Source organism: Aspergillus pseudotamarii, assembly GCF_009193445.1.
Source record: "Aspergillus pseudotamarii strain CBS 117625 unplaced genomic scaffold BDV38scaffold_42, whole genome shotgun sequence".
NCBI classification, from domain to species: Eukaryota; Fungi; Ascomycota; class Eurotiomycetes; order Eurotiales; family Aspergillaceae; genus Aspergillus; species Aspergillus pseudotamarii.
The window spans coordinates 143,641-169,774 of NW_022475056.1; the positions used below are offsets into that span (position 1 = coordinate 143,641).

The following is a 26,134-nucleotide window of genomic DNA, read 5'->3' on the forward strand; positions in this document are numbered from 1 at the left end:
TGACTTTTTTTTGCGCCCATGTCCCCCATCTGCCAACTTCCTCTGTCCTTTGCTCTTTACTAGTATTACTACCTGGGCTATCCTTATTCAAATCCAATCATTGCTGTTCTACCCGATACTTGAAGGGTCATGTCTTTCCGCTGGTTGTGAAAGAGAAAGGAAAACAAGCATTCCTCCTCCCGTTCCCTCTTTCTTGTTCTCGCGTCCACAGCAGTTCTAGAACTCTGGCGGTGACGGATCTTGTATCGGTCACTCCACCGTTCGTCCCCCGCTTCCGGCGGTTGCCTATCCGATCTCTCTTGTTTTGGCTTCTGCTCCTGCATCTTTTGTTCTTCACCTCATATCGCTGGTCCGATAATTGTATAGCCCTCCAAAAGACAACAAGACGATGTTTGGTGAAGGCCCCGAGGATGGTTCCCGGGTTTACATCCCTCCGTTGCTGGACTCGGAGCATTCCGACGATCCCGACGCATCCGACATCCTTCCTCAGGACGAAGAGCACGGCGTCTCTTACATCCCCGTCTGGCTACGGGAGTCTTCCAAGTCCTTCAAATGGGGCTGGGTACCGCTGCCCATCCGGAAAGTCGCTCGCGCGACGGCGAACTGGGTGAAAGGCCCGGATCCTCCGCATGATCTCCTGTTGAAACCACTGTTCCCCCACATCCAGGAACTCCCGGTCCGGTACCTGGAACGTTTCTTCCCAAAACGGAAGCATAAGATCGCCTTGTTGAGCCTCTTCTATCTCGCCTGGTTTTTGCCATGGACTATAATTCTACTCCATTCGCGTTCCGCCGGTTATATCGAGGGCTTCGGCCGCCCGGAAACCCTCACTTGTAGAGCGACACTTTGGTATGTTGTGCTGTGAAGCCTCGTGTGCCTTTTGCTGCCGGTAAATCTAACAAGATTGCTTCCAGGGATTATGGAAATGAATGCGGCCTCAATGGAAACGATTGCCGTCCCTTTACGGCGGCTACAATACCTTTCCGTTGTCCCGCGAACTGCAAGGATGCTAAGTTGGCGGCACCCCATATGGTAGGCAATCAGACGTACAGCTATAAAGGTCTCGTGGTTGGCGGACCCCAACCCGGATCGGACGATACCCCGGTTTACCGGGCAGACAGCTTTGTTTGCCAAGCCGCTATTCATGCGGGTGTTATCACAAATACCATTGGAGGATGCGGCGTTTTGAAGCTAGAAGGCGCGACCCATTCCTTCCCTGCATCGAAGCAGAATGGAATCAGCTCGGTTGGCTTTCCTTCAACGTTTCCCAAGTCATTCAGCTTTGTTTCCTTAGGCTCATCGCAGGAAACCTGCCCCAACGACCCGCGCTGGCCGCTCTTGGGCATTACCATTGGTGCGCTAGCCACCTTGTGGCTCTTATGCCGCTCACCCCCAGTACTGTTCTTCAGTACCTTTTTCATGGTTTTCTGCCAAGTGGGACTGGTGTCTGATCCGCCGACACTCCCCCAGTTTGCCGACCTCGTCTCTAGCTTGCTTGCAAACCTCTTACCGGCTTCGTTCGTAGCCTTCGTTCTGTTTAGGTACTGCGCGCGGCCACTTCTTCGGCCACTCTCTGATGCCACCTATCAGGTGACAAAGACACTCCTATACTTGCCACCCGTGTTCATTGGTGCATTGAACAACTACACTTTTGCACGATTGATACCCCTCGAACGCCTTACGCCTCACGATATCCAGCGGCAGCCTGGAGCGAAGGTAGCGTTGGCTATGGTTATACCAACGGTTATTTGCATTATTCTCAGTCAGGCCTGGCAGATCCGCCAAGGCGGTTTAATGCCGCATTATCTCAAGATCTACTGCACGATGGGCCTTATTCTTTTGATCTTGCTTCCGTTGCCTGGCCTCCGCCTCCGAATTCACCATTACATCCTTGCAATTCTTCTCATGCCTGGCACTGCAATTCCTACGAGGCCTTCGCTGGTTTACCAAGGACTGCTTCTTGGACTTTTCATGAACGGCATTGCTCGATGGGGGTTCGCGTCGATCATCGAGACGCCCGCCGCACTGGGCGAGCTAGCCCCGGGACCTGGCGGAGCTCACGGATGGTGGGGGAGTACCTTCCCCAACGTTACCGATGCAACGGTTAACATCACCCTCCCTGGCTCGGGATCCAACGAAGTATACCATGGGAATGGCAACATAACGTTCACGCTATGGGAGAAGGAACGCATGGCCAATCTCGGTGTGGACGGTATCTCGGTCCTAGTCAACGATGTGGAGCGCTGGCGTGGGTACCTTGATGAGGATAAGCTCGGAGAATTCACGTGGCATCGCCACGGACATACTGGCCTGGAACTCCTACACCGCCCGACCATTGAGAGCGATCAGACCGATACCGATCCGATAGGCACGGAGGATGAGGACGACAATAGGCCCGAAGAACTGTTTTTCCGTTTTGCGTTTTTGAAGGGAGCTGAAGCAGGCAAGTACGGCGGTGCCGGTGTGTGGCTGGAGGACGGGGGTTGGATTTCACCTCCGCCGCCAAAGGACTAGATTTGATCCCTTGTTTGTTTAACGCCTCTGCGAACTTTAGACGAAAGACTCTAACTATACTATACCCTACTCAACCGGATGATTGGATATGAAGGCGTGCGAGGCATGGATGACGCGGCGTTTCTGTACTTAGACTATTTACCATAAATGATGAATTAGGGCTATTGCACATATAGGGGGACTCGTTACTGTCCACCCTTCCATGTAGTATGTGCACATCAAGTAGGATGCCGAGAGGAATATCTATTCACGAGTTCTAATTGTGAATCTGATCAGAGTGGGCCAAATATCATGATAGTTCACTGGTGCCGTAGGTATGCACTGGATCTCAAATTCAATATGTTGACATTCAAAGACTCGCTGACTGTCTTATTGCGAGGCATGTTTCCGCCAGTTTTTCTCCCACTCAGGTGCCCATACATGGCCAACCGGAGAACGCAGACTATCAACTTGCCGTCCCACGATCCAAAGGACCGATCTTCTAACTGCTCAGATAACCCAGTGATAACCCTGGCCCCAGGGACCGACCTTCATGTGAGCTTTGAAAATGTTAGTTTTTCCTTGCTGTCCTTCAGTTGCTTTCCATGTTATAGATAGGTCTATGATTCGTGAATAAAGTCAACACCGAAGTTCACTTACCTAGCCCTAATTCCCTCCGACATTCTCAGGTATGTATTCCTTGCCTCCTTTCTCCTGTAAGGCTTTCCCCTCTCCAGACACTATTCCCACCTATGCAAGAGATTTCTTTTTTTTTTTTTTTATCTCATTACCCAAGAAGCTTCTATCTTCCTGGCAAGCCAGCTCGTCATTGGCAAAGGATAATGCTTACACAAGCTTAATTAACTAGCTCTATCACACCTGCTCACACGCATACACGTGGCAATAAATCTCTTCTCCAAAGAGCTTCAAATTAGAGCAAGCACTTTCAATAAGCTGCATAAATGAAAGCAGCCAAGGTTCTATGGTTTTTTCCCTGCGTTTTGAAGTCTTTTTTACCTTTCATCGTTCTTCCTAGGAAGCAACTGAGGGGTGCATCTGGTAAACCTACTGATGTGACATACTTTCAAGAAGTGAAGGATCACTTCTTATACCTCCTCTTACCACTACACTACCCCTTGTCTACAATTCCTTCTATACTATCATTTTCTTACCACTTTTCTCTATCTAGTGTCTTGCAACACATATATTAAAGTTGTTCAAATCTGTTTAGTTCATAATGATCATCGGATAAAAACGACATTGTAGGGATTCAGGGGACGGCTTTCACCAACACACTCGAGACACCGGAGCCCGACCCTATCAAAGTCACCGCTGGCATATTGCTGAACATCAAGGGGACCGCATTTCAGAAGGGAACGGCGTCGGCGTTCACAAATATCCTATCAGTAAACAGTTCAAATTGAGCGTTTATCAAGTCTATGAATAAGAAGCTATACTATGAGTTCAAAGACCATAGCGAAAGGACAATTCCCATGGATGATATCCTACTGGAGCCAGGGCACGAGACGCAATTAAGCAGGACTATCAATTTTACCAGACACAATCAAGAACAGTACCGCGGCGCAGCCCCCAAAGACATACTTATTAGACTTGAAAGCATAGAGGGAAATACGCTTTGATTGAAGGAAGTAACTCTACCTTTTACGATTGTGGGGGCACAAACCGGGGTCAATTCCTCCAGATTGGTCTTACGCCAGAGCACATCTGTCAAAAGTTCTTCTAGACTTGTGAGGTATCCTTTCATGTGTCCGCTGACGTGAAGTTCTTGCACCTAAGCGAGGGGGGGGGCGGCGTTTTATTAGAGAACTTTATATTAGTCCGCTATACTGGTTGGAGATCTTCTAGGAAAGGGTATCAGTCGTGGGGTAGTCCCTTATACAGGCGAAAAAGGCCGTTGTCACCAACATAGACCATGGTTCTGCGGTTACCTTACTGCGCAGTACCTCATTGACTAGACTAGGATAATAGAAAGATGGTCACTATTATTATTATATCTATTTTACTCGTTTTATTTTTATTTTGTTGGTGATATGTCGCAGGGGAATGATAATGCTGGCTGTAAGCGCCTGATTGCATTAAGTGGATATCGACAATATAGAATTCCGGACCATGACCACGGGTATCTGGATTTTAATATTGTCAAGATAGTATTATACCATATTATAAATCTATTGCCTGGCTGGTAGCAAAACTAAACCTGGCAAAGAAGAATTCTGTCAAGAATATAGGTTGTTAATGGAACAGGCGCCCATTCTTCAAATTGCCCCTTATTCTTCCCTCATGACCCCGTTCATTTAGAATATGCGGGCATCAGCAAACTTATTTATTCTGTTCTCAGTTACGCAGGCTAAGTACGGAGTTCGCTATTACGCTCGTATGACTCATATTTGCTATATTGATTCATTTGAAGAAAAGAATAACATTAAATGCTACAAAAGGTATCATACATACTTCCTGCGTGCGAAAAGCAAATTTGAATAACGTGATCGTACAAGGGCGTGGCCAGTCTGGAGTTCTCCAGGACGTATTCATTGGTTTTTATTTAACAGAGCTCATCCCGACTCTCATCAAGAGAAGAACAAAATAAATCTCGCGCTTCAGCTGTTCCCTCAAGGATAAAAGAAGCAGATAAGAGTAGCATATACAGCCAAGTAACAGCGATAAGACATTGACAATGTGAAGAGAACTATAAACGAAAGAAGAGAAGTCTCCTGGAGAAAAGTTTGGAGCGAAGCACAATGCTCATGCCGGACTCGGTGAATCGAGTTGTGAACTTGAGAGCACAAGACAGTTATAGGAATGACTAAAGGCGGGAAGAAATTCCCCATGAGGGAACTCTAGCTTCATCACTGGTCTCGATAATTTTCATTTGAACCACCTCAGGAGTTTCTGTTTAGTGGTGGTAGTGACCATGACGATGATGTCCATGAGCATGTTGGTGTTCATGCAGGTCTCTCTTGGCAGGAGGAGCAGTTGGCGTAGTAACAACGGTAGAGATGATGCTGGTGGTAGTCGACATGACAGTGGAAACGGTTTCCAGACCACCGGTCTGCGTTGCAAGAGGGTTGCCCTGTCCATCTACCAGAACCGTGACCTCCCGTTCGACGTAAACAATCGCCTGGGTAACATCGCCCTTGATATAAGAGGTCGTTGGGGTAGGTGTCCATGTGGGTGTCGTAGTAGAGCTGCTGGTCGAAGTTTCGACAGCTACGATGCCTGGCAAGTCGATGGACAAGCCGATTGATACGGACACCGAGGCTGACACCGAGGCGCCAGGAGCTTGAGTGGCTGTGGCTGTGGTGTAAGAAATGGGGCTTGCATAGGCGGGTCCATACTCGACGACGAGGTTGTTTGGAAGGCCACCCTTGCAAGTGTAAACATCTTCATTCTTCAAAAGCGTCGGAACCTCAAACTTGCACTTCCGCTGGTCGGCCTCGGTCTGGATGTCAAACACGTCGCAATCTTCAACGCGGCCAGAAGGATTGGTACACTTTTCCACGGCTTGCTCCAAGACACCGGATTCCCAGCCGTGAATAAAGTCCGCGTGGTAACCGAAGCCAGTCGGGTCACCGTTCGAAATTACGAATGTGCCCTTCTTATCCTTGAAAGCGTAAGTATCCCAAATGGTCTCGAAGAAAAGAGAAACGACACGAGTGTCGTAGCCCTCGGGGCATGTTCCATCCATCACCGTGGAAGGGTAGGCAACATGCGACTTGTGGTCATCAGAGTCGACATCCTTGCCATTCCAGCAAGAGGGGAACATGATCTCAAAGCGCACACCATCGGTACAGTGTTCGTCGAGGTAGGTCTTGTTAGGCAAGAAGTGTCGACCGAGCGAGGGTTCGGCTGCTTTGTTGTAGTTCAAGCAGTTGAAGCCGATCGCCTTCTGGCGAAGGGCAGCCTGCGATTCCTGTTCTCCAGACCATTCAGATGTGGGAGGATCGGGAATTGGCCATTTGAAGTCGCGCTTGAAGGTGTCACCGGCGATCATGCGGAAGTTTTCCGGGAACGCGGTCACGTTGTTTCCGTAAAGGAGGTAGTAGCTATTCGAGTAAATGATCACGTCAGCGACTGCTCTCAATCTTGGGAGAGAGGGATACATACACAAGCATGCCTCCCACTTGATCAACAATCTCAGTATCACCATTCTCATGCATGAAGTACAGAGCGGGATGCCAGTACGCCGACTTGTCCTGGGTGACTGCGCACGAAGTGCAGCTGCTATCCCTCAGGGAATCCATGTCGGAGGTCATGGAGAAGGCTGTCATCATTCAGTATATTGGACCAACATGGAGAAAGATTGGTAAACTGACTGTCCGGTCCATGAATTGCATGCACATGGTACGAATCCTTTCCGGGGTCCATCAGGGGATCGAGACGGGCCAAACCAGCTCTTCCACGGCATGGGAGACGCCAGAACGCCTCAGCCAGGCCCGAGAAAGCAGCCAGGCATGTCACTAGGCCGACGTCAAGCCTCATAGTTTGGCGCATGATCCTGAATATCGATCGCTCTTAGAACGAACGACAAGAGTGGGCTTCAAAAAGAGCGACAGTTGACTTTCCGCTATCACGAGCGAGGTAATCGGCTATAGCGTCGCCAAGTCAATAATTAGGAATCATATGGCAGAATAAAGTTCGAAATAAGGAAGGGAACCGATGGTGCCTGGTGCCGCTGGCTACTACATAGTAGTATAGACGGGCGATGGCGGGGGGGCAGAACATAGTATAAAATCGCATGATGAACAATAACAACAGTGGCAAAGCAAGTTTGCGCATAACTCCAACCCTTTGAAACCAGCTCCACATATAATAAAGGACAATAAGCAATCCAGAAACCGGGAGCAGGACAATCCTCTGACATCATGGTTGTTTCAACCTCAATGGCTGGTTGTCTGGCGCAAGGGGTGAAGACCTGATTCCCCTTGCTTCGTCGTCGGCGCGCAGTCTCTTATTACGCACCACTGGGATGTATTACACGAGGGCATTTAGGGCTGGAGCTTTGGAGAAGAGAGCATATATAGAACCGATATTACATTGGAGTGTGAATAGAGTGAAAGGGACAAAAAAAAAAAAAAAAAAAAAAGAAGGGAGGGGGAGAGACAGAGATAGAGAGAAATTGTAGACATACCCTTTATGGAAATCCGCAGCGACTACTAGAGTGGCTGTCGATCGATCGATTCTTTGACTCTGTTGGAGATACTCCAATAGTTATGCTGGAATCTCACCAGGAATCTAGGGCTTTTGAGTTGGTTATCTAGTAACCTCACTGTTCATTAGCCATGTTTCTTGGATTGGAATGGTAAATAAACCAGGGAGTTCATGGGAGACTGTACCGTGAGATGACAACCGCAGAAAGAACACAAATCAACAGAATTAACGAGAGACTGTGGAGAACGAGGGACAAAAGGAGTGTGGGAAAAAAAGAAAAAGGACAAGACAGAAAGGATACAATCCCTCTGAGAAAAATGATAAAGGAGCGGAAGGACGTCAACGCCGTCGGATGATGTGGTGGGAATAAAGAAAGGGAGAGGAGGAAGTGGTTTTAAACAAAGCGATAGTAGCAAAAGAGCCGAGTGACTTCAACAGAAGGTGGTCTGTTCGCTGGGGAATGTCAGTAAGTCCAGTCCAATTTGCCCCAATCACCAATGGCGATTGTCCTTGATTGTTGCCTTTTTCAATTTCTTCAGATTTTTTTGTTTTTCATTTCGCTTCCCTTCGCCCCTATCTGATAAACTATTTAATTCTGCATCTTGGTCTTCTACCTATTTCTCGGACCCAAGAACCGAATTCTACTTGGTCGTTGGGTCGCTAAGAAGCGATCATGGAACTATTAAATTCTATCTTCTTATTCCCATGACTACTGCGCTTCCTTTTCTTTCTTTCTTTTTTTTTTTTTTCTCGAAATTAATGACAATCGTCCGAACCAAACTCTGCAGGGAGGGGTTAAACGATAAGGAGCAAGATCATCTCAAGGAAATTTCATTAAGAGTTAGCGTCCCCTCTATCAGACTGCAGATGGAGCCCCAATAGCCAAGAACCACTTAGGACAAACTTACAAGCGCGGGGGGGGGCTGGGATGTCGTTTCCCCTTCCTCCCTATCACAACCTTCGCAGGACCTCCATAGATGACGGATAATTAGCAGAGGACTGGAGCGGTTTTCTTCGACGTCTCGTGTGCTAGTGGGACGTCCACTCAGAGACGTGAGCGTCTTTGGTTTTCTCAGCTAGTCAGCGCCCAAGAGAGGCAGTGCCCGACGGTTTCCCTGGGCCTCCACTCCGCCCCATTATTCGAGATTGCTGATCTCCAGGGGTAATGCCAGTACTCCGTCGTTCGTTCGGTCCCCAGCGAACAGGGGTGGCCATTCTGAACATACGGAGGCACCATATCGGGCGCTTGCCCTATGATAAAGCAGGAATCGTAACGGTGTGGATTGACCTGAAACGAAAGTTTGTGGTTTCATCGGAGGATTTGATTTGCAAATGAGAAAAAAGACGGAATTGGGGCCAACGCAGAAGATTGGCCGTTGCCGGATCCCGTTCCTGACTAGTGAGACGCTAAAGCGTTGGTCTGGGGCCGATGTTTGGGTCGGTCGCAAATTGCGGATAGGAGGTTGAAACGTGACATCATACACATCCGAGCCTCAGGGGTACTTTGGCAGTCTGGTCCAGTTCAAAATCATATCCTGAATAAGGCCAACACAGGGGGAGCCTTACATCTACCTCGGCCACACGAGTCATTCGCTTTCTGCGTCATGAAGCAAGCATATCCTGGGAAGTGTGCCTCACACGGTCACTGAGACGAGAGCGGGTAAGCACTTCCCCGAAAGTTAGCGACTGTCGTTTCAGAATCGGACGAACTGTGGACCATGTCGAGAATAGAAACTTGCATCCCGTGTACTGAATGCTAGTTTAAGCAGCATCGATACTTAACGCTAAAAGGGAAAAGAAAAAAAAGAAAAGAAAAAGTCAGATCTCACCTCCAAAGATTCCACAGATCTTCTATCGTGCTTCTCATAGATTAAATATGGAGTACTAAACGATGAAACGAGGGTGTGACACATCAGAAGGCAGATCATCCCATTAGCACATGATCTCGTAGCCTGGGGCTTTCGCCAAGTATCTTCCCGTGATAATGACATCCGTATTCCGTCTAACTCTGATACACCGACTTTTATCCAACAATGAAAAGTGACATCAATTGTCCATTTACCACTCTAGTTGAATTAACTGCAGCATGGCAGACACATCGCAATCAGAATGTGACTTCCTCTCTATAACCAAAAATGCTTCGTGCATTACAGCTAACACACTACATCAGAAGAACAGATGTGTACCCAGATATTAATAATCAGACCCTAGAGAACATGAACAGGCTACAATGATTCGGTTGTCTCAGTCAAGTTAGCAAGTTGTTGCCTGTGATCTATTTCTGCTTGATATATATATCAATATATCCATAATGCCATCTACTATCTTTCAAACCCCAAAGAGCATCACATGCGAACAGAATTTAGTCCCAGATACTACTTTGATAAGTAGAGAGCGTACTCCATAGACTGCTATGTGGTAACATACCCCACTTAACCAAGATACCATTAGGAGTTGGTTTATCCTTGTGATATCATATCACCCCCACTGTGGAGTATACCGCTCTTTGTTCAATGTAACCTAGAATAGATTCTGCTTTAGATGCTCGAAATCAGAAACCATGGGCACAGTCCTGTCGCTGACGTTCCTTTGCTCTTTTCAACCCCCCATCTCTCTTTTTAGCTCTTTTAAATAAATGATCTAATTCTTTTTTATTTTCTTTTCTCTGCTGATAATAACTGTGACGGCCAATGACTATCAGCACTAGTTTAACTAGGGAACAAAGTTTAAAAGAAGAAAAAGAATACAATATACTACTATCCAAGAGTAGTTACATAGTTACTATATGGACTACCTGAATAATGATCGATTTGACTAAGACTAGTAGAAGAATCATGGAATATCAAAACAACCACCCAAGGTGGGAGCGAAGGCAGAATAGAAATAACGGCACAACGGCAATACTTTTCATCATCCTAGCTTGCTCTTCTTTTGTACAGACTTCCCATCGACTACTAAGTTATTTAATACCCGAGTCTGTTTTCTCTTGGGATCTATTATCCCGTTATCATCAGTGTAGGCACCACTAAGAAAAGTTCTTTAATATCGGATGGCTGTTGAGTAATGACTTATTTCTTGGGTCAATATATCTAACTCTCCAGGGCCCTTGAGATATTTGGAGATAGTTATTACCGTTGAGCTTATCTACAAGAGTGTTTACTCTGAAGCATCCACTTATGATATTGATAGTAGGATATATTACAGACAATGCACGGTCCGTGCTCCTTGTTAAGACTCGGAATACAAGGCAAGTACCAGGATCCTGGTCTTCAGTTACTTTGGCCTAAACTTAAGGGTGCCTGGTTTCGACAGGTAATAACTCAGCTTGAACCCAGTGTCCATTTTTGGGCTCTTCTTCCATTTTGACACTGACAGATCCATAACAGATAAAAGAAGTCCAAGTCTTGTATCGATGTTCCCAGCGGCCACTATACTTATGGCCCAGTATCAAAGCTAACCGGCTTGTGAAAGGCTGAACCATTACCTGCCTTAACAGATATGTCTACGCTGAGCATACATTCTAGGTCTTGGCCTGTGCTAGAGGAGGCAGATTCCTCTTCGGTAGGAATTTTGAATGTATCATTGCAGACAATTTCGTCAATATCGCATTCCCACGCTCTGCCTCTATCGTCTAAGGTGTCTGGACCAAGCTCCGTTAAAAGCGATTTAACTTTAAGGAGGACCTCAGGTTCAGTGGCATCGCGCCGACATATCTTTGAGTCTGGTAATATAGGTCATTCTCACTACTAAACCCTCTCGCAGCGACCCAAACCCTTAATAATGGCTCAAGATCGGTTGGGCTAGCCTTAGATACTCTACCATTATTAGATATAATAAGAATACTACATACATATCGACGGTAAGAACTTTACCTTGTAAAGCTCTGATCATTGGGTCGGCTGTGTTGTAAACCATATCTATAAAAGTATCTGAACCTCCGACAGCTTTGATAATAATTCTATAGAAAGTAGGCCAACCCAAATTCCAGCTTCTTATCGGAGAGTAGAAGGTCGACTAGTATTCTCATCACGGATTTCAAGTCGGGGGAAATAATTCAGAAGCCAATGGCCTTATCAGTACATAGATACACTATATATGGGATAGGAATTTATGTTTCTACGATTGGCAGCCCATTGGGACCAGTAGAGCCCGTAGTCTTAGCGGAAGGTAAAGGATATATGAGTATACTTTGACCGCAGCATCCACAACAAGGAATAATACTGCAGAGATCAGGGCATCCAGTTTCTGGAGAGAAATATTTACCACACGTTTTGTAAGCCGGATCACAACTATGCTTATAAGTTGTGAGTTCGCGACAATCATTGCAGCAAATCACTGGCCCTGATACTTTCTCGAACGCTGTCCTCGTTCTCCTCCTTATAGCTAGGTGCCTTGCGACGAGGCCATTTGTATCTAAACATATTGCGGGATGGGTTGAATGTCTTTCCCATACCGGCGGACCATACTAGATAATCCGGAGACCCAGTATGGATGATCTTTGCGTCTTCGTCAATCTGACAGCGTCTGGACTGGAAAACGACGATCTTCCGTTTGCTCTTTATGCCTTTCTCTTCCTCGAGAGTCTTATTCTCAGGATCTGGGTGATATTCCAGCCATGGTTAAGAAGCGGGGTTAAATGTAGGGCAACTTTTGTCATTTAATGGCCGCTCAGGAGAATCCAAAACTCAAGCAACAACCTGGGTCTACCACTCTCTCTTAGACTTTGTCTCCTATATCAAGCTTCATCTAACAAAGATAATTATCAAAAGCCCTCGTTTATACCAAGCGGGGGAAACATATGCTATCTCGAGCAGTATCTACAATCCTGTAGCCTATCCCCACGCAGGACGGACATCTTTACTCTTTTCGGGTAACCACTTGAGTTTACGGACTAAAATCAACGATCAACTGACAACAGACTATGTATACCGGAGAGCGCATGATAACCATCAATTCCCCAAATTTCCAGCCACCGAACTCTACACCAATGGCACACCGACAACATACAATACGTCAGCTTGCTCATTTGATGCTCCCGTGTTCTTGATAAGCTTTTCTCCGTCATTGGTTGCTGTGAATGGCTTGGAGTGATTGATGATGGATTGACTATGCCGTTAGGTCGTTATCCTTTTGCTTACACTTTGGAGATACCGATGGGAAGGTTTCATTTTGAAACAGGGTTAATGGCTGGGATTTTCCGGGGTAGATAGGACCTTACCACTTTGGTACTGTTGCGTTGGATTTGTCGGTCTGGTCAGCTGGGTTCTATTCCTTCTTACGGGCAATGGATGGAGAAAGCGTTCGCTGAAGATTTACGACATGATGGATACGGTTCGGGAAATGTCTATCTCCAACCTTACTGTGCGGAGGTGATGAATGATTATGTCCCCCTTTCCATCAGTCCAGTGATCGCGTGACAAAGCACTCAGGCAGTACCAAAGAGTTGGCGTGCTCTGGTCCAGGCCACTGTGGTTCAATGGTGAGGTGCCATCCATTTCTATTGCTGTCTCCCTCTGGAAACAAATTGATAAATAGTATTTTACTCCGTACTAACTCTCGTAGACCATTCGGAATCGGGCGCTCAACTGTTCTGGGTCACGGACAGCGCTATTCCCAATTGGGAAGCGGATTCCAAGCTTTTGTGGCTCCCATGCCGAATGTTACCTCCAGATCTGAAGCTGTCGGTTAGATTCCGTTACGTACTCTCTTAGGCTACTTACTTGCTTCCGTACCCACTCGAGAAGCATAGGAGAAGGATAGGAAACAAGGCAATTGTTGTCGAAGTATGTTATCATGGAGCCACGCTAGTGTAGCACTGAAGTTACGGTCTCGTATACCACCGGCTTATCATCGGTTTCAGCCGTCGAGATTACCTTAAAGAATAGATATTATTAGCCTGTCGCGACGTTGTGCAGCGATGATCGCCATTTGATATGGAAAAAAAAAAAAAAAAAAAAGAAGCCACAGGGAACTCTAAGATATCCGGTTTCTCTAAGGGGTAAAGGTTGCTGCCTGTGAGCATGTTGGCGGCGGAAGGCTGAGTAGAGCCAAGCTTCTGTTTAGGCGCGGGAAGATTCCGGAATTAACTAGGGGCGCCCCCTAAAATCGAGTGGCAGAGCTTCATGGTATGTATGCGATAAAGACTGGGTATCCCATTGGCTCTGATAGGTAGGACATGGTTGTGCTCGTTTTGAGAATACTGTACGCTGTCGTCAAGGTGCATACATCATTGCATACCGTATTAAAGAGGCGGTTGAGTTGTTGGGCATGCAGACTATACGACCGAGAATAAAATTCATAAAATGCCTCGAGCTTCACTCGCGCATCGGTGAGGTTATCTTTTAGTGGAGTGTTTCTCATCTTGGCTCGAATCAAAACCTCACATAAGAATGAGCACCACTAGTGCCGGTCGTGGATGTTACTAAAACCAAAGGCTAGCTAGGGACTGGAGAAAGTTCGGAACGTCAACGGGTTGAGCGGAGGACTTTCCCTAAGAAATCTTGAGGTGTCAGTGATAATAACCTTGGCTAGTATCACCCGGAAAACTATAATAGAACTGATTATTGTATAGCATATACGGTGCATAACAATTGTTGATTAGGCCATTCGCTCTTGCAAGAATCTCTGCTGCAGGATTGGTTGTCTAGAGACCGTCGGACACGGGCCGATGAATTGAAGCTCCGAGCCGGTTCGAACTAGACGAAAACTACTCCTGACGCGCACAGTATCCATAATCTATGACGTTGGGGGGAGGGAGAAAAGATGAGTAGGGTAAATCAAAATTCAAAGTAAAAGTAAAACGCACATGGCTAGAATCAAAATTTTGCAGCGGAACCTCTAGGGCCGGAGTGGAGCGAAAACACCGTGTGTAGCAAGGATCAACCAACCACTGCACCAAAGTTGACTATGTATCCAAGGCTCTTAACTAGCCCTCACACCACAACCGAATAGTGCCTCAATTCATTGAACCCATCGCCACCAGGGACTCAGGACCAAAACGGCACTAGGTTAATTATGTGCCTAGTGCATAACCTATGACGATATACTGGTAGGTGGAGGCAAATCGGAATTCGAAATTGACTTTGTGCCTATCACGGTGTCCGCTATAGTTAGTTCTTCCGTGAGAGATGGAGCCAAGAGGTAAAAGATGGGGAACCTCTCGGACCTTTGGGGGATCAACTAATCAAATCAAAAGTGGAGTCGACAAGGAAGGCTACATCGAGGCATAGGGTTGACATTAATAAAAGAAAAGGAAAATAAATACGAAGCGCAGCGTGACGATATCTTAAATACTCACTTTTGCCCCTCCCATGAGACCAGTCTTTCTCCAACATTCACATCAATTCCTCCTTTCATATTTTCCCCTCCCCTCTACCTTCTGCAAAAACCTTCTCCTGCATCTGCAGCTTGAGGTATTTGCTTCTTTTTGCGTTAGGCTGTACCCGACACCAAGACTTCAGTCTCTGTCTTACGCCTTTCCACTTTGTTGATAGCTCGAGAGAACAAGCAACGAAAAACAACAGATTGAATTCTGTAATACTGATCGCTTCGGCTGTTCCGTATCTTGTATCGCCGTATCGATAGGTCCTGTCATCTCTCCGTGTGCGACAATCACCCAGCAATTTCTGGAATCCGACGACAAACTCGACGACCCCCCTTCGCGACTTTGGACCCGCAGGAAGTGTGCCAATAGCAGTCGACCTGACCAGCAGTAACATCACCAGGACCTGACATCGAACCCCCAACAGCAGCCAATCTGTCCAACAGCACCCCCGTTACCATTCGAACCAAACCCGGAACGAATCCATAAGCCCTTATGCAACCGTGGTTATAATCGACTCAATTAGACCATCCGATCTACGGACTCCCACGCGGTAATCTTGCAACACGGCAGCCGGCTCGGTATCCCTATTTCGAACACTGTGTTGCCCTTTGCACCAACTTCGTATACTGACACCCATTGCAATTACCCGCCACAATGGCCGACTTCGACATAGAAAAGGAGCCGAATGTGAATCCGGCATCCAAGGGTGAGAATGCGTCAGGAGCCGATGATTCTGACGCACTCAGGCTGGCCGAGATGGGATACACACAGGATTTGCAGCGCAATTTCTCAATACTTTCACTTGTTGGTATTGCGTTTTGTATGTCTAATTCCTGGTTCGGTATCTCTGCATCCTTGATCACTGGTATCAGTTCTGGAGGCACGGTCCTTATCGTCTATGGGTTGATCTGGATCGGCTTCATTTCGACCTGTGTGGGAGCCTCGCTTTCCGAACTAGCCAGTTCCATGCCCAATGCCGGTGGTCAATATTTCTGGGCCAACGAACTTGCGCCTAAGAAATACGCACGATTCGCATCCTATTTCACCGGCTGGTTTGGGTATGCTGGTGCTATCTTCGCCTGTGCTAGTGTCGCGCTCAGCCTTGGGTCCGCTGGAGTAGGAATGTGGCAACTTGGCCATCCCGAATTGTATGCTCTGGAAGCCCTAACCTTCCTTTTAGATGTATCCTTTTGTGTGTGGTGCTAACTGATAGATAACAGTGTCCCGGAGCCATGGCATACTGTGGTGGCTTATCAGCTCATTAATTTTTTTTGTTATCTCTTCAACTGCTGGGGTAAAACGCTGCCTGCAGTTGCAAAGGTCACCCTTTACATCTCTCTACTATCCTTCTTCGTGATTCTGGTTACGGTGCCCGCCTGTGCCAAGACTCATGCCAGTGGAGCATATGTGTTCGGCCATTTCGTCAATTCCACTGGATGGAAGTCGGACGGTATGGCTTTCATTGTTGGGTTGATCAATCCAAACTGGATCTTTGCCTGTTTGGACTCTGCGACCCACCTCGCGGAGGAGGTACCGCAGCCTGAGAAAAACATCCCCATCGCTATTATGGCCACGGTTGGCATTGGTTTCGTCACCTCTTGGTTCTACTGTATTTCCATGTTCTTCAGTCTGAATGACCTGAGCAAGCTCCTGAATACAGCCACTGGTGTTCCTATCTTGGAGCTTTACTACCAAGCTCTTGACAATGTGCCGGGCGCCATTGTGTTGGAGACCTTGCTGCTCGTTACCGGGATGGGATGTCTGATTGCGTGCCACACTTGGCAGTCTCGCCTCTGCTGGGCTTTTGCTCGTGACCGTGGTATCCCTGGACACAAGTGGCTCTCTCAGGTGAACCACACTCTCGATGTGCCCCTGAACGCCCACAATGCCAGTAGCTTCATCGTTGGTGTTCTCGGACTGCTCTATCTCGGCTCCTCTACCGCTTTCAACAGTATGGTGACGGCCTGTATCACCTTGCTGTATATCTCGTACTCCTGTCCCATTCTGTGCCTCTGGTATCGAGGCCGTGACAACATCAAGCACGGCCCCTTCTGGCTTGGAAAGTGGGGTGCCTTCGCCAACATTGTCACCGTGCTATGGACCATCTTCTGTCTTGTTATGTACTCCTTCCCATCAACTATGCCGGTGAACACAGGCAGTAAGTCTTTTTTACCTCTAACAAACTTGATTGGACATTTCCGCTGACTTTCCTCAGACATGAACTATGTCTCGGCCGTATATGGTGTGGTGATTTTCATTGTTCTTTGCGATTGGTTCATTCGCGGTAGACGCGTATATAAGGGCAGTGTCAGCGCCATGGAAGGCCATGGCGCGTCTGAGGACTCTGAGTAAGGATGGATATTGATTATCCCCGCAATTCGCTTCTTCACCCCTCTATTTTGCACACACATATTTTTTTTTTGTGATTTGGAAGCGTTTTCATGATTTGTTCACGGCGATGCGAGGGCGTTTTGACAATGCCAGAGAGAGAGAGAGAGAGGGTCATTGCTCGAGAACAGAGAAACTCTCTGTAGAGTCGGAAGTTGTACAGAAACGACGATACCCTACAGCCATAAGAGCTGATGACCTTTAAAGAGAAAAAAGAAAAGAAAAAAAAAATCCAAAAAGTTCAATAACGTATCTTCTCAGTCATTGAGATCTGGAATCTTGTGGAGGAAGATGAAGTTTGCAGATGAAAGGGAAGTAGTAAGATGACTGCCATGTGACTGTAGGCTATGCCGCTTCTGGCCGGGTGAGTTTACTGGAGGTCGATGACTATTGAACTCCTTGAGTATCATTGTTCTCTACTCCGTATATTGTATGAATTTGTTTGACAACATCACCGATATGTCATACCATAGAATAGGGTGAAATTATTCTCAGATAAATAGACCATGGCAGCTAATTGCATGATATCAATGGGACGTTTTCCATAACTTTTTCTTGACATCGGTATAACAGACTAGATTAATGGTGTCTTTGTTGATGCAAACTTAATGGACAAAGTGTGCCATTTGTGGGTAATATTTGGGCACTTCAATACCAATAAATTGCGTCAATGGCTGCCTGGATCCAGGCTCTCAGTCCTTGTCTCATGAGGGATATGGGAGAAAAAAAAAAAAAAAAAAAAAGAAAAAGGCTCCTCTTACTGTGGAGTCTTGTCCATGTTTAAGTTGACGGGTCTCCGTCCGTGATCCACCAGTTAAATGCGGTCCTGAGTGCGCCCGAAATTTTCCCACCCAAACGTTTTCAGGATTTGAAGCCGCTCGCCGAATCGTGCGCGGCTGTACGTAATAGAATACTGAATAGCCGTTGATCGGAGTCTTACTTCTCCAAATTGAACTTTCGATGCGTTGGGGTAGACGCGGCTATGAAGACGATGAATGTTTATCTCTCCGCAGCATCTTATTAGGATCTTATAAAGCACCCGCTTCAATTCGCAAGGCCATTGCCCCACGTCCAGAGGCTTACCGGTTTGCTGATTCGGCTTACTATCAGAATCCACTGGGTTGCATCGCACAGCTTCAACAATACTAAAGAGCAAAGAAGAGGCCACGATTTTATCACTGTTGTTTCGCTACTCTAGCCTGTTGTCGACCCGCGTGCTATTCTGTGCATCGTTGTAGGGTGGTCAAGGGACCAGCGAGCTTGAGGTTCCTTCGTTCTCATCATGGCAACCATGGACAATATCATCCCTGAGATGATCGAACAACAATTAGAACCTCAGCTCCCTGAAGCGAGGGTCCTTATCATTATGACTGGAGGTACCATATGTATGCGACCGTCACCATCAGGATTTATACCAGCGCGAGGGTTCCAAGAGCAATGTCTGGCCCGGGTGCCTACTTTCAATGATGGCTCTCCTTCGACCATGATGGATGTTGTTGTCGATAACACCGGCCAGATCAAGGGCCATCAGAGTCTACGGACACCACAGACTGCGTACGGCCGCCGAGTAAGATATACGGTGTTTGAATTTGAGGAGCTGTTGGACAGCAGCTCTATTGATGCCAAAGGCTGGGCAGAAATTGCGCGGACCGTTGAGAGGAACTACACACTTTTTGACGCATTCGTCATCCTTCATGGTACAGATAGTTTGGCGTACACGAGCTCCGCACTCAGCTTCATGCTGCAAAACCTGGGAAAAACTGTAGTCCTCACGGGATCCCAGGCTCCAATGTTGGAGCTTCAGAATGATGCGACAGATAATCTTCTTGGGTCCCTGGTTGTGGCTGGCCACTTCATGATCCCAGAAGTGTGCCTGTACTTCAACAATCGACTATTCCGTGGTAACCGGTCGAGCAAGGTGGCGGCAAGTGACTTCGCTGCATTTGATTCTCCAAATTGCACACCGTTGGCTGTGACCACTTCCATGCGCACTAACGTCAACTGGGAGTTGGTGAATCGGCCAAAGGGCATCGAGCATTTCAGCATTCAGACACATCTAGATACCACCCATGTCGCCTGTCTTCGTATATTCCCTGGTATCAAGCCAGAAATGATTGACGCAGTGTTGAGACTAGAAGGGCTCCGTGGTTTGGTGTTAGAGACCTTTGGAGCTGGTAACGCACCACACGGTCAAGATAACGCTTTGATCAAAGTGCTTGCGGATGCCATTAATCGAGGCATTGTGATCGTTAACGTCACCCAGTGTAAGATTCACAAGACCTTCAATCCCATGCGATGAACTGTTCAACTCTGACTCTGAGCAGGTTTGACCGGCAGCGTTAGCCCGGTATATGCCACCGGTATGAGCTTGTCTCGAGCTGGTGTTGTCGCAGGTCTCGACTTGACCACAGAAGCGGCCCTGACAAAACTGGCGTACCTCCTTGGTCTCCCAGACGCAACCCCAGAGTCTGTGGCACGGGACATGTCGAAATCACTCCGAGGAGAATTGACGGAGGTTTCGCAACCCGTATTTCGTCATCCAGACGGCGCTCTCACTGAGCGTGTCCAGGCCCTTACCATTTTGGGCTATGCCATTGCCCAGGGAGATCTCGCCCGGGTCGAAGAGATTCTGAAGCTGGAAAATCACTACCTTTTGAACGATGCCGATTACTCGGGCAATACTCCGATCGTAAGATACCCTTCCTTCATCCACATCCTCCTCTCTTTCTTCTTTACCTGTCCGTTAACAAAGCACTTCAGCATCTGGCCGCGACATCGCCATCACTCTCCATCCTGCGTTTCCTGCTGATGCAGGGTGGCTCCGTCCACATTCGAAATCGCAACAACCGCACGCCACTGTTCCTGGCGGCCAACGCAGGCTTATCGGAGCATGTTATGTTGCTGCGCAAGTCGGGCGCACATTTGCACTCGGATGAACGGACCGCGGCACAGTTACTCGCGCGACGTAGACCGGGAGTCTGGGGATTGGCGGGGATTGGACCGCGGGAGGTCAGTGACCGTGAAATGGAAGAAGCAGGAGAGGAGCGACTGGCGGAGCGAGTGATGGCCGGATCGGCACCGTAATTTAATCAAGGATGTTGGCGCCACTGATCACGAGACGACATGCCCGATTCAGCTCGATAAAAAAAAAAAAGAAAGAAAGAAAGAAAGAAAAAGGCACAAGCCTGATTGATGCCCGAGGAATTAATTTTGTCTAGATCCCAAGGAAAAAATCACGATAGAGTAGAAATAAGCACTAGTCTGAGATAATGAAACCGTTCCAAGTAAAGAAGCCCACGCCAACCCGGATCATATCATTACTGTGTATATAACGCCTGATCAACAAAATGCCAACGAGATCAGGTGAGGTGATCCTTTAGTGTCACACCCGCGGAAAAAGAAAGAGCCTGAGCGCAAAGGCCGACCTGCAAGCAAAAGCACGCACCAGGTTGATCCAGGGCAATACAATGCGGGGAGGAAACGGTACTCTCCGATTCGATTCGAAAGCCATGAGACGTTACCCTACAAGGCAGGTCATCCTACTACGGAATAGAAGCCGAGCATGCTTGTATGTCCTATGTAGTACATACTTTGGGGGTTCTTATCGATCCAACCATATCAACTGTCACTACTTCTTCACACAGTGGTCATGTGCTCGTATCCTCCCGGAAAATTACTGGGCAAAGCTTCGACCCTCCGTTGGTTGAGAGAAGACCCAGAAGGTACGACGACGGCGAGCATAGTAACTTCTTGGCAGAGGTGATGCCAACAAAGGACGGCACAGACCGAGTCGGGAGCGGTGGCCGAGTCTGGCACCGTTAAAGGAACGTGGGCGTGATGGACGACGAGAGAGGACCAATACTTTGTTTCAGCAGGGGCTCCACTGCGAATATCTTGTAGAGTAGTTCCTTTGATTCGTAGTTTACTCGACTAGACAGGGAATAAGGACATATTTCAATCGAGGATCTTTGCCGGGAAATAGAACCGGGCCCGTGGTGGTGATTTTCTAAACCGTAGATACGATTCTCTAAAGTACTCACTGACTCGTTCTATACTGGATCGAGCATGTACCCGGAGACTCCTACCGAAGTTGCTTTTTCCCCGCCCTAAAAACGAGCAGGGGCAATGCATTGCGGGCGGGTTTTTTTTTTCTTTCTTCTTTTTTTTTTTAAGTGCGAGTTACGGTTGAGCAATATTTGTCGATTGAGTTGTGCATCGAATACAATTCTCAAATAGATACGTACAATATACACTTTGAGTAGATATCAATCGATCCAAAAAATTAAGAACAGATATTAATGCATCATTCGATCCAGGATCAAGCAAGCAACTCCCGAATGTAAACACCGTATATCAAAGGCCGTGATCACTAGATCGACCCGGCGACGTGCTAAAGAATCCGATTCAATCCAGACTGCATCCCGAGTTACGTAAAGGAAAGACGGTCAATGGCTGCGCGACGGGCGGAGTTATGGAGCTATGGATGTTTCTGGCGACTTCGTCTGTGCAGTCTTAACTGTCCGGTGATCAAAACCTGGTCGAGACCTTGGGAGGTTCTAACCCAAAGTTCCCTGGAAATGCCACCGGTTCCTATCAAAGTAAGGGTCACGGGTGTTCAAGATATCCGATCAGGGAGGAGGCTTATACATACGAACCACAGCAAAGTAATGTAAAAAAGAAAAATTATAATAATTATAAATTAAAATCAAAAGCAAGAATATGTGAGAGAAGAAAAAAGAGAACTAAAAATTCAAAAGAGAAAATTAAACTGGATAAAATATCTGCATTCAATCTTTGTGTGTGGGCAACGCCGTTGTTTCCATGACTGTTTCCCATTACTCGATATGAACCACAGTGGATGATTCTCCTCCTCGGACTCCAAATCGGACTGCAGTCTTTTTCATTTTTATTATATTATATTATTTTGTTTTGTTTTATTTTATTTTTTATTTTTTATTCTTAGTACTAGTTTTACTCCCCTATTCTCCTCTTACCAACAACCCCAGACGATCCTAATCCAGACCAGTCAGCTAGTAGTTTAGTTGGGGACCTCACAGGACTGCTCGTCCATTGGGATGCCTCCATTCGTCCATATGACATCCCTGCCCTTGCCTACTTATACCTTTACATACATCGGTCTCGTTTCCCCCTTCGAGATCGAGAAGAATAAGAGACGGTGGCCTCCTCCCTAGGTTCATGATCAATTGCACCATCGATTAAGTCTTCTCACTTGCGAAAACCTGCGTTCCTAACCTCGTGAAGGGTATACTACCCAGTACTTCTTGTGGACGCGAATCTCGGAACCGTTCCTTGGATCGATCCACCTTCCCTGCCTGTCGTTCTGAATTTTCTTTTTTGTTAATCAGACCCGCGCAACTGATTCAGATCCTCTACGATTGCTTCTTTTTCTCTTTTTGATTGTGAATCCCCTAATAATTATAATTATTTTAGTCACTGGCGGGGAAGTCCACCGGGAGCATTGCCAGTGGAAGGAGAGCATTCCGAAGCCCTTATCCATCTGGTCCGGGGCCATTAACTAAGAAAAATACCTTGTGAGCCAACAATTAATTGGAACCAAGAAAAGAAAAAAGAAAAAAAAAAAGAAAAAACAAAGGCACCATATTAACCCCCTGGTGGGTTGCGGCTTCTCAAGCAACGACAATCAGCTTCTATCAACCTTTGTCTCCAACTCAGCGATCCACTATCAGCGTCCCAAAAAAAAAAAAAAAAAAAAAAAGAGAGAGAGAGAGAGAGAAAAACTCTTATTGCACCATTCAAGAAATCGATTGCGGCATTAGCTTTGCGCTCAATCGACAAACGAATTTTGGTGACCAAGGTCAAGTTCACCAGGAGCAGGCCAAACCCCACTGAGGAAGGACATTGGGAAAAGTTGATACTAAATTGTGCCCCATCTTGTCCGACGACTAACCTAAACGGCCGGCCCCTCGTGATAATAATAATAACCGTGTAAATCAAACCAGTTCTTTTTGCTCCTGATCCCACCAGACTTACTCCAGATTTTCTGTCGGAGCCGCCTTCTTCTTCATTGGCCTCTCTCATCTCTTTCGACCTGCGTCCTTTTCTACCCCGCATATCCTCTCTTCCTTTAAACAACCGTCGGAGGGGTTTTCCAAAAAGTCGCTTTCGCATACTACGGCACCTCCGTCTCTCCCCGCGCGCTTCTTCTCCCCTCTTTCCTTCTCGCCGCCCCCTCCCCCTCTTCCTTCTCCTTCCTCAGTACCGCCCCGAATGACACAACAGAAGACCATTGCCGTCGTGAACGCGACGGGTCGCCAGGCCGCTTCCCTCATCCGCGTTGCTTCCGCCGTTGGCCATCATGTACGAGCTCAGATTCATTCACTCAAAGGTATCATTGCGGAGGAACTGAAGAGTCTACCAAATGTCACCCTGTTCCAAGGTCCTTTGCTCGACAATGTACCCCTGATGGACGCCCTCTTTCAAGGAGCCAATCTGGCCTTCATCAATACGACGTCACAATCAGGCGATGAGGTCGCAATCGGACGTGCGCTCGCTGATGCAGCCAAACGGGCTGGAACCATTCAACACTACATCTACAGCAGTATGCCAGATCACTCAGTTTACGGACCCTGGCTGCCCGTACCGCAATGGGCGCCCAAGTTCACGGTCGAGAATTACATCCGGCAACTAGGACTTCCCGCAACCTTTGTCTATGCCGGAATTTACAACAACAACTTCACCAGTCTACCCTACCCGCTTTTCCAGATGGAACTCATGCCCGATGGGAGCTTCGAATGGCACGCGCCATTCGACCCGGACACTCCGTTGCCATGGTTGGATGCGGAGCATGATGTTGGTCCGGCGCTGCTACAGATTTTCAAGGATGGCCCCAAGAAATGGCACGGCCACCGGTAAGTTTTGCCCTTGCAGGAGCAGACGTAATTCGCCGTGCGTGCGAGGCTAAGAATAACATAGAATTGCCCTGACATTTGAAACTCTCTCCCCCAACCAAGTGTGTGCAGCCTTCTCGCGAGCCTTAAATCGTCCATGCCACTATGTTCATGTGCCTAAGGTCGAGGTCAAAGTGAAAATCCCTCCTGGATATCGAGAACAGCTGGAGGCGATCGAGCAAGTCTTTGGACAGTGCAATGCGCCTTACTTCCCGCAGCCCGAATTCTCCAGCCCCGCAGCAGGTTCCCCCAAGGGCTTGGGCCCGGCCAATGGAAAAGGCGCCGGCGCCGGCATGATGCAGGGTCCCGGAGGGGTCGTATCGCTGAGAGTCACCGACGAGGCTCGGTACCTGTGGGAGGGTTGGCGCGATATGGAAGAATATGCACGCGAGGTCTTTCCGGTCGAAGAGGAGGCCAACGGATTGGACTGGATGTTGTAACTGGGAGATTTTTTCTCTCGGTCAGATACACTCCAACCGGTTTAGGGGGCAGTCGCACAGACATCGCGGCTTTCTGACGCTATCGGAGCACGCCACGATTGGTCCGATATGCTTGCAGGCCCCCTTCGCTCTCCCCTCCTTCTGTTTTACACTTTCCCCTGTCACCCCTTGTTTTCTCTTTTATTAATAGCATTAACGGCGAATCGGCCCGGGTCTTATCATTGAAGAAAAGTACCCTAATGGAGCGGGGAACAAAAAGAAAGAAAAGGTTTCACGGCTCTTATCTCACCTCAGACGAGAAGGCAGAAAAAAAAGTAATGGTTTGTTTTGATTGGAATGGTACGGTTGGATGAAACGCACGTCACGACATGCAGCATGATGACCAGTGGCCCATCCGCCACAAAAGTTGATTGATTGGCTATATTTCTTTTCGTTCATCGCTTTTATTATCTGTCTATTTTACTTATTCCCCTCGTGTGTTACGACTCACACCGGCGGCTGTTTGATGATTTGAAATTTATAATCCATCTCTGATTGGATGTGAGAAGTGTTAGAAGTGTGTGTGTATGTGTTCCAGTGCCTTGGACCACCATGATCGTGCCTTGTGAGGCAGCAGCGAGGAGGTTGATTAGCAAGATTCATAGAGAGAATGGCTAATACCGCGAATTGACAATGGCAAACCCCATTGCGACCAAGAATCCGCATACTAAAGATGGGATGAAGTCGAAATAAACTAACGCGAATCCTTTTCAACCTAAAGGGAAAGCAGAAAAAGAAAAGAAAGCTCCCCCCGATCCCTTATCTCCCCGCATTTAGCAAGATAGGCAAGCTCCCTGAGTTGATCAGCAAAAAGACCCGGAGTTCAATTAAAACTCCGACGTCACCAGTAAATTTAGAGATCAACTATCGCAGAGTCTAACCACTTAGCCTAAAGTATATCCTGCTTATCAGGGAGTAACAAAAAAAGAAAAAAAGAAAAAAAGAAAAATATAAAAGCAACGTGACCTTGTCTGGGCCTCGATGGATGGGGTCCTACTATTCATTCCCATGATTGGTCTTTATTTGTCACCTGTTCGGGATGGTACCTAGTAGTAGGGATTGTTACCTAACGTTCCTGGTAAATGGTTGTATGAAAGGAGTGCTATTCCATTACCGGGAGGATATAGGTCGGGGTGGAGGTGGATTCAGTCGGTATTTATTTATATGCTGGACTTGGGTTATCCGAGACACTGATTTTTCTATCATGTAAACTTATGGCAATTGAAGGTATTGGTAGCTTTGTATGTACTATACATAGTATTGTTGTTGTTTTGTTTCATCGGATGAGTTGACTGTAGATGCAGACTATCTAGTATGTACATTATGAATACAGGCCGACCAGATGAATTATG

The 26,134-nt window shown here is 47.2% G+C and overlaps 7 protein-coding genes across 7 annotated transcripts; 4 read left to right on the top strand and 3 right to left on the bottom strand.

Annotated features, from left to right (window-relative positions):
* The first annotated feature begins 209 nt into the window (after positions 1-209).
* Positions 210-2,549, top strand: BDV38DRAFT_137226 (LCCL domain-containing protein). Its single transcript, XM_032051379.1, has 2 exons — positions 210-849; positions 915-2,549. Exons 1-2 carry the CDS (start codon positions 389-391, stop codon positions 2,512-2,514), a joined length of 2,061 nt encoding a protein of 686 aa, XP_031911613.1. The 5' UTR covers positions 210-388; the 3' UTR covers positions 2,515-2,549.
* Positions 2,550-5,407: 2,858 nt separating this feature from the next.
* BDV38DRAFT_284813 (DUF1996 domain-containing protein) lies at positions 5,408-7,005 on the bottom strand (the record flags this gene model as incomplete). The annotated part of the gene is made up of 3 exons (XM_032060349.1): positions 5,408-6,557; positions 6,619-6,775; positions 6,828-7,005. 3 exons carry the CDS (start codon positions 7,003-7,005, stop codon positions 5,408-5,410), a joined length of 1,485 nt encoding a protein of 494 aa, XP_031911614.1.
* A 4,712-nt stretch (positions 7,006-11,717) lies between these two features.
* Positions 11,718-12,131, bottom strand: BDV38DRAFT_252138 (uncharacterized protein). Its single transcript, XM_032055088.1, has one exon. The coding sequence runs from the start codon at positions 11,983-11,985 to the stop codon at positions 11,779-11,781; it is 207 nt and encodes a 68-aa protein (XP_031911615.1). The 5' UTR covers positions 11,986-12,131; the 3' UTR covers positions 11,718-11,778.
* Positions 12,132-15,640: 3,509 nt separating this feature from the next.
* On the top strand, positions 15,641-17,338 carry BDV38DRAFT_284814 (putative choline transport protein Ctr; the record flags this gene model as incomplete). Its single annotated transcript, XM_032060350.1, has 3 exons — positions 15,641-16,134; positions 16,207-17,144; positions 17,202-17,338. The coding sequence occupies 3 exons, from the start codon at positions 15,641-15,643 to the stop codon at positions 17,336-17,338; spliced, it is 1,569 nt and encodes a 522-aa protein (XP_031911616.1).
* A 1,318-nt stretch (positions 17,339-18,656) lies between these two features.
* Positions 18,657-20,458, top strand: BDV38DRAFT_294564 (putative lysophospholipase; the record flags this gene model as incomplete). The annotated part of the gene is made up of 3 exons (XM_032062522.1): positions 18,657-19,638; positions 19,699-20,063; positions 20,135-20,458. 3 exons carry the CDS (start codon positions 18,657-18,659, stop codon positions 20,456-20,458), a joined length of 1,671 nt encoding a protein of 556 aa, XP_031911617.1.
* A 1,663-nt stretch (positions 20,459-22,121) lies between these two features.
* BDV38DRAFT_252146 (uncharacterized protein) lies at positions 22,122-23,041 on the bottom strand. Its single transcript, XM_032055089.1, has one exon. The coding sequence runs from the start codon at positions 22,905-22,907 to the stop codon at positions 22,737-22,739; it is 171 nt and encodes a 56-aa protein (XP_031911618.1). The 5' UTR covers positions 22,908-23,041; the 3' UTR covers positions 22,122-22,736.
* Positions 23,042-23,105: 64 nt separating this feature from the next.
* BDV38DRAFT_137352 (NmrA family NAD(P)-binding protein) lies at positions 23,106-24,986 on the top strand. The gene is made up of 2 exons (XM_032051380.1): positions 23,106-24,264; positions 24,329-24,986. The coding sequence occupies exons 1-2, from the start codon at positions 23,624-23,626 to the stop codon at positions 24,741-24,743; spliced, it is 1,056 nt and encodes a 351-aa protein (XP_031911619.1). The 5' UTR covers positions 23,106-23,623; the 3' UTR covers positions 24,744-24,986.
* The last annotated feature ends 1,148 nt before the right edge of the window (positions 24,987-26,134 follow it).